General features: G+C 45.2%; 1 protein-coding gene across 3 annotated transcripts in view; it reads left to right on the forward strand.

The window, feature by feature from the left end:
- Positions 1 to 473: 473 nt before the first annotated feature.
- Positions 474 to 13,626, forward strand: part of LOC119322114 (GPI ethanolamine phosphate transferase 1-like) — a 31,164-nt gene continuing 18,011 nt past the window's right edge. The window contains exons 1-12 of one of the 3 annotated variants that reach the window (XR_005155417.1): positions 474 to 778; positions 837 to 1,058; positions 3,248 to 3,403; positions 3,888 to 4,181; positions 4,637 to 4,854; positions 4,955 to 5,029; positions 5,142 to 5,208; positions 5,499 to 5,821; positions 6,398 to 6,631; positions 6,706 to 6,893; positions 7,122 to 7,257; positions 7,341 to 7,449. Coding sequence is in view for 2 of the 3 variants with exons in the window: in XM_037595612.1 (XP_037451509.1) it covers positions 568 to 778; positions 837 to 1,058; positions 3,248 to 3,403; positions 3,888 to 4,181; positions 4,637 to 4,854; positions 4,955 to 5,029; positions 5,142 to 5,208; positions 5,499 to 5,821; positions 6,398 to 6,631; positions 6,706 to 6,893; positions 7,122 to 7,257; positions 7,341 to 7,449 (2,233 nt within the window). In the remaining variant the exon portion in view is untranslated. The remainder of the gene's footprint in view (positions 779 to 836; positions 1,059 to 3,247; positions 3,404 to 3,887; positions 4,182 to 4,636; positions 4,855 to 4,954; positions 5,030 to 5,141; positions 5,209 to 5,498; positions 5,822 to 6,397; positions 6,632 to 6,705; positions 6,894 to 7,121; positions 7,258 to 7,340; positions 7,450 to 13,626) is intronic. The other 2 variants (XM_037595612.1, XM_037595613.1) reach the window with 2 other exon arrangements.

Below are 13,626 nucleotides of genomic sequence, written 5' to 3' on the forward strand. Positions count from 1 at the left end.
TGCTCTTTGCGTCGCGTGCACACCCTCACCGAACCAGCAAAGGGGCAGCCATGTCCCATAGATCGGCGACTCCACGCGCGACAGCTGTCCACCTCCAAGAACTCATTACCCTCATTGCTGGTCCCTCCGCCGCCAACAGACTCGTCGCTACCGTAGCAACGCAGAGAGAAGAGAACGAGCGGGAAAGAGGAATGGAGTGCGCGAGAGAGAGGGAACTGACATAGTCAGTCAGGTAACGACCGTCAACCCCCTCTCCGTCTCCTTCTGCTGACATGGCACCGTCGACGGGTCCGAGATGTCAGAAATCCAGGTTCGCTGGCTCCAATTGACCATCAGTGTTTATTGAGAGTTTTAGTAAGGAAAATGTGTGAGCAAGAAATGTGATGGCAATCTCGGAGTAGGTGTTTTTTTTTGCAATTCACTTCAAATATTGCGTTAAGTTGACATCAGCACACTCTGGTGCGCACCAGTCGTGTCAGTCCAACGCCTTCCCGCTTCTCGTCCCTTCTCAGTCCCAGATCCATCTGACCATCTCCCCTCGACGGCTCAGCCGGTCCCCGCCGTGCAATGGCCGGCCGCCCCCGCCCGCAGGCGCACTCGCCGTCCGCCTCCACGCGGCGGCGCGAGCGGTGGCTTGTCGTCCTCGGCATCGTGCTCCACGCCGTCTACATGCTGAGCATATTCGATATCTACTTCAAGTCCCCCATCGTCCACGGCATGGCCCCGGTGCCGCCCCGCCTCTCCGCGCCTCCAGCCAAGCGCCTCGTCCTCCTTGTTGGTTCGTCACCTCCTCTATTTGGGGGTTTTCGTCCGTGTTTTTTGTGGGCGTGATGCGGTGAGGGTTTTGAAAATTTTGGTGGCTGCAGCGGACGGGCTCAGGGCGGACAAGTTCTTCGAGCCGGACGAGCGGGGAAGATATAGGGCACCATTCCTGCGTGGGGTGATTGAGGAGAAGGGCCGGTGGGGCGTCAGTCACGCGCGGCCACCCACCGAGTCCAGGCCAGGGCACGTCGCCATCATCGCCGGCTTCTACGAGGATCCCAGTGCTGTAACAAAAGGTGCGCTGTTTCACCTCTAGTTCCAGTGTATCTCTATTGGGCAGTAGTGTTCTTCATGTTCATAAGAGCTAGTGCAATGTTGGTTGTTGGTGCTTACTGCCAACTTGAATTCATACTGTTAGTTGTGGTTACTGCCAACCCCATAACATACTCGGTTCATACATTTTAATGCTCCAAAGTTGTTACTTACTGTTAATAATCACACTTCAAAGATCTGGACGGTCTGGCACAGCTTACAGAGGGGTGTGGGGGCAATGGATGCGAGGCGAGGACAATTCTGTCTCTGGCTTTGGGAAGGAGAGGGGTGGGTGGGTGGTAATGGAGGTGAGGTTGGAGAGAAGGAGTAGCCTGGAGCAGCGCTGGGGTGTACAACACGTCTACATTATTAATTATTTTAGTTTTTAGGAGTTACGTGAGCAATTTCATTAGAACTCACTGTCTCAGTTACAGCGTTGGCGTTAGTGTTCAGTGGTTGGTATTTGCAGATAAGAACAATGACAGGTTAAGTCATGACAATACCTTTGGATTCGACAAGACTCACATGGACATGTTTTTACAACAAGTCATTCAACTTGCTGTAATATTCTTGTCTACTGGATTCAGTTTCTGTATTGCCTAATCTGGTAAGGGCCTCCTTTGTAGTTATGAGGACTTCGGAGTGATGTGTGCATCAGGTACGATTGTTTAATTTTTTTGTTACTACTGGAATAGTGCGGGTGGCACTTGTTCCCACAGTCCACTGACATACTGGCCACTATGCATGTACTGGACCACGTACCCGTGACCATGGTCCATCGGAGTATGATTCGTTGAAAGTATAGGATTTACAGCCTGCATTGATTATAATCAACAAACACCAATTATAGTTCTGTTCCCTGCTGCCGTGCGATAGTTTGTTTTGTGTTATTGGAAATTTGGGATATGGAGGTGAGGTTGGGGAAAAGGAGTAGCCTGGAGCAGTGCTGGGGTGTACAATGCGTCGTCATCATTAGTTATTTTAGTTTTTAGGAGTTCTGCGAGCAATTTGATTAGAACACACTGTCTCAGTTACAACGTTGGTGTTAGTGTTCAGTGGTGGATGTTTGTGGATAAGAACAATGACAAGTTAAGTCATGGAAATACACTGGACTCGACAAGGCTCACATGTACATGTTTTTACAACGTCATTCAGCTTGCTGTAATATTCTAGTCTACTGGATTCAGTTTCTGCATTGCTTAATCTGGTATAAGGACTTCCTTGGCAGTTATCAGGACTTTGGAGTGATGTGTATCAGGTACGATTGTTCTTTCTTGGTTACTACTGGAATAGTGCGGATGGCACTTGTTCCCACAGTCCACTGACATACTGGTCACTATGGTCCATCGGAGTATGATTCATTGAAAGTATAGGATTTACAGCCTGCATTGATTATAATTAACATACACCAATTATAGTTCTATTCCCTGCTGTCGTGCGATAGTTTGTTTTGTGTTATTGGAAATTTGTGCTATGGAGGTGAGGTTGGGGAAAAGGAGTAGCCTGGAGCAGCGCTGGGGTGTACAACGCGTCGTCATCATTAGTTATTTCAGTTTTTAGGAGTTATGCGAGCAATTTGATTAGAACACACTGTCTCAGTTACAACGTTGGCATTAGTGTTCAGTGGTGGGTGTTTGTGGATAAGAACAATGACAGGTTAAGTCATGGAAATACCCTGGACTTGACAAGACTCACATGGACATGTTTTTACAACAAGTCATTCAGCTTGCTGTAATATTCTAGTCTACTGGATTCAGTTTCTTCATTGCTTAATCTGGTAAGGGCTTCCTTGGCAGTTATCAGGACTTTGGACTGATATGTATGAATCAGGTGCGATTGTTTATTTTTTTTTGTTACTACTGGAATACTGCGGGTGGTACTTATTCACACAGTCCACTGACATACTTGCCACTATGCATGTACTGGACCATGTCCCAGTGACCATGGTCCATCGGAGTATGATTGATTGTAATTGTAGGATTTACTGCCTGCACTTGATTATAATTAACAACCACCAATTATAGTGCTATTCCCTGATGTCGTACGATAGTTTGTTTCGTGTTATTGGAAATTTGGGGTATGAAGGCACTTCAGAGATAAATGTAGGAACTGATGACTTGTTGCATGAAATTGCTTCCACGATGTTTACACATTTCACTTATTGTTAGTGCAGGATGGAAGGCCAATCCAGTTGAGTTTGATTCTGTATTCAATCAAAGTCGACACACTATCTCGTTTGGGAGTCCAGATATTGTTCCTATATTCTGTAGCAGCCTACCTCACTGTACCTGGGGTAGTTATCCACATGAATACGAAGACTTTGCAACAGGTCAGACTTATTGATACTGCATGCAACAAATTCACAATGGGATCATCTGTATTCTACTGTGTTTTGATTTATATGACAATCAGAGAATCATCTTGTGCCTTTGTCACCATATATTGGTAACGCTGTGCTTACTTAATGCATGCACATCATACTGAATATTCCTGTACTCCAAAAGTTATGTTACAGTCTTTGAGTTGATAATTTGTATGTGAATAGGGTTCTAGATCTGCTTTCTGAGTTAAGGTCATAATTTTCAGAAATCTGGGAACTCGCAATCATCATTGTTGAACTTATAATAACCTTTTGTGCGACGAGTTAAAAAAAGTTAATACTGCAATTGCTATGTTTCTTGTATGAATAATTAAATGTTTCGATCCAATTGAAACTCTAAATATTACATAATCTAAGGCATCAATCCTCTAATTTTCTGATTTATTTTGTCTATGGAATCATTTATTTACTTGGTTAGAGACCTTGATTGCAGATGCATCATTTTTGGATCATTGGTCGTTTGACCAGTTTGAAGGTCTTCTCAACAGGTCTCTTGATGATGTTAAATTGAGGCAGTTACTCCTACAGGATAAGTTGGTTATATTTCTGCACTTTCTGGGTTGCGATTCTAATGGTCATGCACATCGGCCCTATTCAAGCATCTATCTGAACAATGTCAAGGTTGTTGATGAAATAGCTGAGAGAATGTACAATCTCATGGAAAGCTACTTCAATGACAACCGGACAGCTTACGTTTTTACTGCAGATCATGGAATGAGCGACAAAGGTACGAATGTACGATAAAGTACTACACACACAATGTTTTCACCCATCAACTTCCCTCCCCTTTTTCGGTTTTTCCATATGCTTTTTAGGGCTAGAGATCCCTATAAAGTTCTGGACCTACAGGGTTTGACAGCTCAGGGCATGACATCTTAACACTCCACAGTCTACTGATTTTGGTCTAACCTTGCATGGGATTGCCTCAGGGTGTTGTGCATCACAATCACATGTGCTGACCTGTTAGTAATAGCAGAGGCTTCTGCTTCTTGCTTCACTTTTTATTCTGTAGAGTAGGGTTGATTGGTACTTGGTACATCATATTATGCATTTTAATGATGCCAATTTTGATTTTTCACTTATAGTTTGGAGAATAGGGTTGGTTGGCAGTACATGGCTCATCATATCTTATGATGCCAATGTTTTTATGATACTAATATAATTATGCATTTCTACTGATAGGAAGCCATGGAGACGGACACCCTTCAAATACTGATACTCCACTTGTAGCATGGGGGGCTGGAATCAGGAGCCCAAAATTCTTGGCCTATACAGACAAACCTGATGATGGCTTTCGGTTTGTTGATGACCACAGACACGATATGCCCACGCCACAGAACTGGGCTCTTGAAGGCTTCGAAAGAGTTGATGTCAACCAGGCTGATATAGCTCCTCTAATGGTTGTTTACAATAGGATACCTTATTTTCCTTTCTTCCTCAGCATGTTCTACATTTGTAAACACAATATTGCATTTTCTCAGTCGTTCATAAATTTTGCAGGCGACACTTGTTGGTCTGCCATGCCCTTTGAATTCTGTGGGGAACTTACCTTCTCATTATCTGAAGTTAAGCAAGGTTAGGCAATAAGCAACACAGTACTATCCCAAAATTCTTCTGTGCTTGCAGCCTAGGCTTGCAAACTTCTCGTTGAATTCTATATCCCAATTATTTCTCTTTTATTTTACAGTCTGATGAAGTTGAAGCAGTTCTGGCCAACACAAAACAAATTCTTAACCAGTTCCTCCGAAAGTCAGGTACCCATTCAGAACAAGATCTGAAACATATTTGTATTTTTTTTTGCTTACTCCACTCTTCTAAGCTAGTAGGCTGTTGCACTCAATTGTACATAAGACTTCGAATGATAATGATTGATGGGGACTATTTCATTATTTGTCCGCTGAAGTCAATGTTTTACAGCAGACCATTGGAAACTGTTATCCCATCATGGCAATCACCTTTGTACTTTATGCAAATTTACCGCCTCCAAGCTGAATACATCGGATGATATTCTTACTCCATACATGTCTTTCCTTGACAATCTCAGAGCAGAAGCAATCCAGTTCACTCTATTTTAAGCCTTTTAAACCACTGGTGAACTATTCGTCTGTCCTCGATCGAATCGAAGATCTAATATCTGCAAGGGACTACAAAACTGCCATGAAGTATTCTGAAGAGCTCCGTATTATGGCTCTTGCTGGTCTCCATTATTTCCAAACATACGACTGGTTCATGTTAATGACAACCATTACCCTTGGATACATTGGATGGATGGCAAACCTCATTCTACATGTGCTACAGTCTTATACAACATTTCCTGCTAATCTTCTAAAGAGGACTCAAGTTTATCCCAAGAATACCTCCATGAAAGTAAGATTATCTAAGTACGATTCTATGTCTATAACATTGTGTGAACACATGCTTCTGTTGCTATATTGACTCCTGGATGCCGAAGGTGTCCTTGCGGTGATCTTGTAGTTCCTATGGGGTGGAGACAATGGAGTCAGTCCATGGAGTTTCCCTTCTCTAGCTTGCTCAGGGTGGATTGTCATCAATAATTTTTTTATCTACTTCATATATGTTTTGTTTCTGTTTCTCTCAGATACTCTTATTTTCCCTAATGAAATTCAGCATTGCTGTAAAATTTACATAAGCGTCAGATAGAATTATGTTCAGAATATGTGGGTTTGGTACTTGTTCATTCTTTTTCTCTCAGATACCCTTATTTTCCCTAATGAAATCCAGCATTGCTGTAAAATTTACATAAACGTCAGATAGAATTATGTTCAAAATATATGGGTTTGGTACTTATTCATTCTTGTGAACTGTTCAAAGTTACTTGAGAAATGATGAATTGTAATTATAATTTACTGGAATGTCTTTTCTGTTTGGTGACAGCTGATGTGGTCCTTTACACTATTTTCATCTTATCTCTCCTGGTTTCAGGTATACATAGGTGGATGCTTGTTCATGGGTTTATCATCCATTATACTACTTCTAGAGAAATCTCCACCTCTTTACCATGCCTATGTATTTATGACAATATTCCTTTGGACAAGAATTGTACAAAACTATGAATTCATGAAGTCAGCATGGAGAGAATTGTTTAATATGCCATTTAAGTACATTATGAATCTTCTGATCAGTTCGGTTGCTGCATTGCTCATATTGGAGTTTTTGGTGCGTACACCACCTGTTATTGACACCTCAAATGTTTAAGTTCTATAAGACTGAGATTTGATACTTCTGTGCAGGTTATGAGCTTCTTTGATCGGAAGCTTTATACCTGGTGCTTTTTGGCCCTTGGGATACTAGCTTCAGTTTGTGGAGCCTTTTCTATTGAAGCTAGCCCTGCTGTTGCAATATACACATGGCTCGCATGCTGGTTCCTGTCTGTATTCACATTGATGCCAGCTGAAATTCCAGAGAACAACAACTTAGTGTATGCTTCTTTGCTCACAGTATTAATACAATGTTTCTTTCGTTTTTTTAATATTAGCTGACACAAGAGAGTTTAAAAGTTACATATACATAATATGCTATCAATGCTGTTCTCTGAAATTTATGACTTTGAGAGTCAAGGCATACACATCTAACTGTCACCACATTTTAATTTTTCTGTTTTGTGTTTACTTGCATTTATTATATTTGATGAATCTTACTTGTGCAGAATTTTTAGTGGGGCACTTATAATACTGATCGCAATGGCTTCGAGATGGGCGACCATCAATACCACTACCTTTTGGTTGTATCTTAATCGAGCAAACAAACAAGCCCCTAAATCCTCCATGTTATTTTCCGTTCAGGTACAAAAGGCAATTTGTTGTATTGATATTTATTTTGTGAAAGTTAAGTTGAGACAGTGTTGACAGCTGTCACTGTGCTCTAGGTTATTTTGATCTCAGTGTCTTCAATAATGGTGTGGTTAACTACATCTCATCGGTCCCAGCACAAAGAACTGCACCCGTTGCACCAGTTGATCAACTGGTGCGTAGCTGGTAAGCCATAAACACTGACCCTATAATCTTGCAGTCGTGCTGTTAAATATCTCACATTTCTTTCCCACTTCAGAAGGGGAGCCTTGGCGCAGTGGTAAAGCTGCTGCCTTGTGACCATGAGGTCATGGGTTCAAGTCCTGGAAACAGCCTCTTACAGAAATGTAGGGAAAGGCTGCGTACTATAGACCCAAAGTGGTCGGACCCTTCCCTGGACCCTGCGCAAGCGGGAGCTACATGCACCAGGTTGCCCTTTTTTTTTTTCTTTCCCACTTCAGTTTTTCATGGCTATGGGAGTGTTTGGATTGTGGCCAACCTTTTGGCCATGTCTCAAATATTGGTCTTTGTTTGGATGGTTGCCAACCTTTTGGCATGCCAATGCACTTTAAAAGAAAAAGTAGGAAAAGATTATAAAAATATTTTTCCACCGAACAACTCGAACTTTTGTGTTAGAAAAAGCAGAAATAGCTCAATTCGAGAGGGGAATCCACTTTGACATTGATAAATGTATTGCTTGTGAAGTAATATGTGTTCGCATATATGCGATAGATCTACCCATTGTGGATTGGAGATTTGAAAAGGACATTAATGTTATATGGATGCAACTTGATTGTATTGCAAGGCCCAAGGGGCATATATATAGCACAAAAGGCTTGGGGTGTGTTTGGTTTATGCCCCAGCTAGCCCCACCAATTTTTTGGCATGACCAAAGCTAGGGCATGACCAAAAAATTGGCGAGTTATCATTGTTTTGTTTAGATCCATTGTACCTACCAATTTTTTGGCAAAATCAGTGAAGCCGTCATTTGGTTTGCTACCAACTAAAGATAACAAAGTTTGGGACTTTTTTTTCGAACAACAAAGTTTGGGACCTACGATTGATCCATGCTTCATTTTATCCATAGTCGATGAAAAAATGTGACACATAACTTTTTTAATCAGCTACAATACGCTGAAAGAAACCGATGTTGATTTGTTTGGTAAGTATTACCTGTCTTGCTGCATGCACCTGCCGGTTAGTTGAGCCAAAACAAAGGAGTACGTATCACCTGAAAAATAGGAAATTGGAGAGATATGCGGACCAGTAAATACATTTCCAGAGTTAATCGCTGCAATAATTAAGTGGGTCCGACGGAGAGAGCGGGCGAGGCAGTTGCCAATCTTTTGGCTCAGCTTTTCCGCGCCATCAACGCATTGGCAAGAATCCTACTGGTCAGTCGTGGGCGCGTGGGGCGAGCCAAATGTTGCCATCCAAACGCTCACCAATTTTCATGGGCTTGCCAAATTTTTGGTATGGTTGCTATTGGTTGCAATCCAAACACACCCTTGATACCTAATATAGCACAAAAGATCTGAGGTACAAGAAAGGAAATATAGGACTCCTAGACCGATGCTAATATACTCCCCCCTCCCTCAAATGCAAAGCGTATGCAATAGCATTGCATTTGAAGAAGTGTAACACCAGAAAGAAAATTGCTAATCCAAAATCCGCGTCTTGAGAGTGTCGCCATATCATGAAGAGTCTTCAAAACTTGTTGAGTCAAGCCAAAGAAGAAGATGGCGCATCAGAGGAAGACACTGCAGACACGGCATCACTAGAAGATACAAGATAAGTATCAAGAAAAGATGGGTTGTCAAAAGAAGATGACACATCAAGAGAATGAAGCATTTCACACAAAATCATAGCCCAAGAAAACCAGCGACAAGAGAATGGGCGTAGATCAACAATGCAAAGAGAGGCCACAAAAATCCTGTAGAAAGGACAAGGACCGGAAAAAGGCTGACAGACAGTATGGTGGACTCGCATGACATGAGAAACACAAAATATCAACGGATTTGGTGGACGCAGCAGAAAATATAGAGCTAGGAACTAGAAAGCATACATGGGACAGAGATGCAAGTCATCGTGAATGCAAGAGTGGAAGATGCGGAGAAAGCCGTGCACATTAGATGTTGACAAAGAGCAGCAAAGAGCAACAGGTAGCGGAAGAGCAGGCAACACCGATAGAAGATGCATGCGTGAGATGGAGCACCGTCGAAAATCACTGGACAATTAAGGGAGTCGGCGTAGAGCAACAATCACCATGTGCGAAGGTCACAAGAGGATTTGCTGTATAGCGACCAACACAACCTGCGAAAGACGTCTTTCAGACGACGTCACAGGTGGACCCTATGACGAGCACCAAGCACCGAGAGACGGCGGATGTGCGAGATGGGACCAATATAGGAAACACCGTCAAGAGTCGGGGAGCGAGGGAGATGCATACCCACGAGAACATTATGCTTGTTTTTTTTAACTCAGCGGAGCAGATCTACTCGTAGCACGCGTGTGCAAGCTACTTAGCTGAACCGATTTGGTCGGTACGTGCGTGGATGAGTGCCGACGGCATGGTGGGGGTGAGTGGGGCGCAACGCGCCGGCGGCCGGCGGAGGGCGGAAGAGGAGCCGGTGGCCTGAGAGTCAATCTGGAACATCGGCTTGGAACATCGATGGCAACAGACTTTGATTTGGAACAACAGCGGGAGGAAATCTCAATCGGGAAGAAGCGTGAATCGCGGGTGAGGTGACGAAGAGCGACAGTGGGACTTGTTGGGTGATGGTGTTGTGTTGACTTGAGGCAGATCATGGGAGAGAGAGAGTAGCAACTAGAGCAGGCTTACATGAAGGCAGTAGAGGAGGAAAACAACATCCGGCCGAGAGGATTACAGCGACGCGATATTGGATTGGAGCACGAGTTGCGCCTGCGAAAAAAGAACCTAGAGGTCTAATACCATGTTATGGATGCAACTTGATTGTATTGCAAGGCCAGAGGGGCATATACATGGTACAAAAGACTTGAGGTACAAGGAAGGAAATATCGGACTCCTAGACCGTCACTAATACTTACTATTTTTTTAAGCAAATACTAGTTTGTTAAGAATCAATCGAATCGAAGTCATAGTGTCATCATTGGCTGCAAAACACATGCAATTTACTTGTACCCACTAGTCTTAGGCCAACTCCAACCCGCCGACTCAAACGGACACACAGTATGTCTGTTTTTTGTCCGTTTGGGTCGGCCAGGCGGACAACAAAGTCCGGTTTCATCCACCGGCTTGTAGGTGCGCCCAAAAGGGACGCATTTGACATTTTGGTCCGGATTTGCGAATTAAAAAAAATAAACAGACAACAGAAGTCCAGTCTTACATTAATTAAAACTAAAAAACATTAAATACAACTATTCTAGCTGTCGCCGTCGTCCTCCTCTTTGGTCAGGTTGACGAACACCGGCACCGCCCATGAAAACACCTGCTGCCACGCTAACAACGCTGCCTGCGCCGCCTGATTTTGATGCGCTGCATCCTGCCGCGCCACCTGCAGCTGTTTGGCCTCCTGCAACGCGTGCCGCTCGGCCTCCTCCTCGGATGCGCCCAACCACATGGGCGTGCATGACACCCACCTCGGCGAGTAGGGCACCATGGTCGTCCATGACCAAGATTGCCCCGCCAATGGCCCTAGTGCGTTCTCTATCTCCTCCGGCTGCTGATGCCGCTCTCGCACGGAGACATCGCCTGCGGCCGATAAGGCTAGTTGCTTTGCCAGGGTCTTCCATTTGGCGTGCTTGGCGAGCTGGGAGTCCTCGATGGCCTTTTCGTAGGCCTAATCGTTCTCGTCGAGCTGGGAGGCTTCGTTGGTTGGTGACGGAGGACTGGGAGCGAGTGGCGAAGTAGGAACGACACCAGCGTTGTGCTCGTCGTGGGACCAAGTGTCCCAGAATGGCGAGTGGACGTCGAACGCCGGGTCGCAACGGAGGTCCACGCGTGTGCGGCCGGAGGCCGGAACAGCAGGCACCGGAACCCTCTCTGGGTTCAGGTGCCAACCGTTTGGCAAGTGGACGTCAAGCCACGAAACCGGGGTGGCCTCTTGCCAGTACCGCTCGCACTGCTCGACGCCAACGTACACACGTTGTCGTGGGGTTGCAGGCGGTGTCAGGGTGAAGCTTGCCGTGCGGCGTCGGCTCTACCCCAAGGTGGAGCCGGCCTCGTGTTTGTGCTTCTCGGCCTTCCCGAGGATCCATATCCATAGCACTGTTGCGCCGGTGGCCGGTGGGACGGTGGGCGGCGACTAGGGTTGGATGTCGTGCGGCTGGAGGGCAAGAGGAAGAGAACTGGGGCCCCCCCGCACACGTGGCATTAAAAAGGATGCGTGGGGAGGAGGTTAGGTGGCTGACGTGCAGGCCTGCCAGCACACGTGGAATTAAGTAGGACCAACGGGGGTTGGTTGGGTGGCTGACACGCGGGCCCGAGCTGGACACCAAGCGGACGCTCGGTGCGTCCGTCTCGTGTCCGTGTGGATGCAAATTCGGCCCAATATGGGGCGGATTTGCGTCCGCACAGACACGAGACAGACAGAAGATGTGTTTGCCTCCGCACGCTGGACCATGGTTTTTGCCCTCGGGCCCAACCAGACAAAATGGGTCGGCCGTTTGGAGTTGCCCTTAATAGACCCTGGTGTTCTTATCTAAGATGTTGAAATAGATCTTGTGCTGTAGGAGTTTTGCATTGAACTCCTGCTGCCATATCGGCCTATTTTTGACTCTAGAGCTATCTAGCACATCGCGTCAAAGTGGTTCCTTCGACACTTGTGTTGTAAACTTCATAGCAGCAAGGTGGAGTTGCTCCTCCACAACCATGTGCTGCTTCATCTATATTCTTGGTGGCTTTTCACTTGCACTCGCAGTTTACATCTGTAATAGGAATTTGATGTCATTCACTCTTGTGTACAAATCCTTTCATCTCGGCTTTGGGTCAGAGCGTTGATGCCTTGACGACTATCACCTCGTACAAAATTCTCTTTCATTGTTGTAATAGAAATACAGGATAATTGATAGTCCATCAGTTCGGATGATTATATCACAGAAATGTGAAGTTTCTCGGATAAGCTTTATTCATAATCACTAAGAGCAACTCCAATGCGCCAACCCAAACGGACGTGCGTTTTGTTCGCTTTTTGTCTGTTTGGGTCGGGCGTCCGCTCGGCGTCCGCCCAATTTTTGGTTTGGGTCGGCCTGCGCAGCCAGCTGCTGTCGTGTTTCAACCAATATACACACATTTTGCATAGTTTCACAAGCAAACAAATATAGCATAGTTCCACATCCCAAATAAATATATCATAGTTTACAAGCCGAATAAAAATTAAATTGTCTTAATACATTTTAAAAAAGATACATCTATTGGTTGCCAACATGAGCCCACATATGCTCAACCAAATCATCTTGCAGCCGAATGTGAGTTTCCCAATCACGCTTTTGATTATGAAATTGGGTGAATTGTGCAAACATTGCCGCTCCTCTTGCATGCTCAGGCACAACATTGTCACCCTGGAACTGAAACCCTTGATCGTAGATACGTTCCGGGCGCTCATCCTTTACTATCATATTGTGCATGATCACACAAGCAGTCATCACCTCCGACAACTTCTTGGTGCTCCAAGTTCTAGCAGGATACCGAAGGATGCCCCATCGAGATTGCAGAACACCAAATGCATGCTCGACATCCTTCCTAGCACTCTTGCTCTCGGGCAAATCTCCTCCTCTTCCCTCCAATAGGGTTGGGGATTGTCTTCACAATAGTGGTCCACTGAGGATAGATACCGTCAGCTAGGTAATATCCTTTGTTGTAGTTGTGGCCGTTGATGTTAACATTCACCGGCCGGCAGTTGCCTTCGGCAAGCCTTGCAAACACCGGCGAGCGTTGAAGCACGTTGATATTATTGTGCGATCCGGCCATGCCGAAGAAAGAGTGCCAGATCTAGAGATCTTGTGAGGCCACGGTCTCAAGTATGACAATGCAAGCCTTGGCATGGCCCCTATACTGCCCTTGTCAAGCAGAAGGGCGGTTCTTCCACTCCCAGTGCATGCAGTCTATGCTGCCAAGCATCCCTGGGAAGCCCTTGCTGGCTTTCATCACCAACAAGCGGGCTATATCTTCGGCAGTTGCCTCTCTCAAGTACTCAGGGCCAAACATTGCAATCATAGCCTTGCAGAACTTGTACATGGAGTCTAGGCACGTAGACTCGCTCATACGGACGTACTCATCAATGAGATCACAGGGTACTCCCTGTGCACTTCTGATAAGAGGAGAAGCCAATCTTTCCAAGGGCATCCTCCTTGCACTCGAAATACTTATCGTATCCGACCCCC

This window comes from Triticum dicoccoides, chromosome 6B (genome assembly GCF_002162155.2).
Source record: "Triticum dicoccoides isolate Atlit2015 ecotype Zavitan chromosome 6B, WEW_v2.0, whole genome shotgun sequence".
NCBI lineage: Eukaryota > Viridiplantae > Streptophyta > Magnoliopsida > Poales > Poaceae > Triticum > Triticum dicoccoides.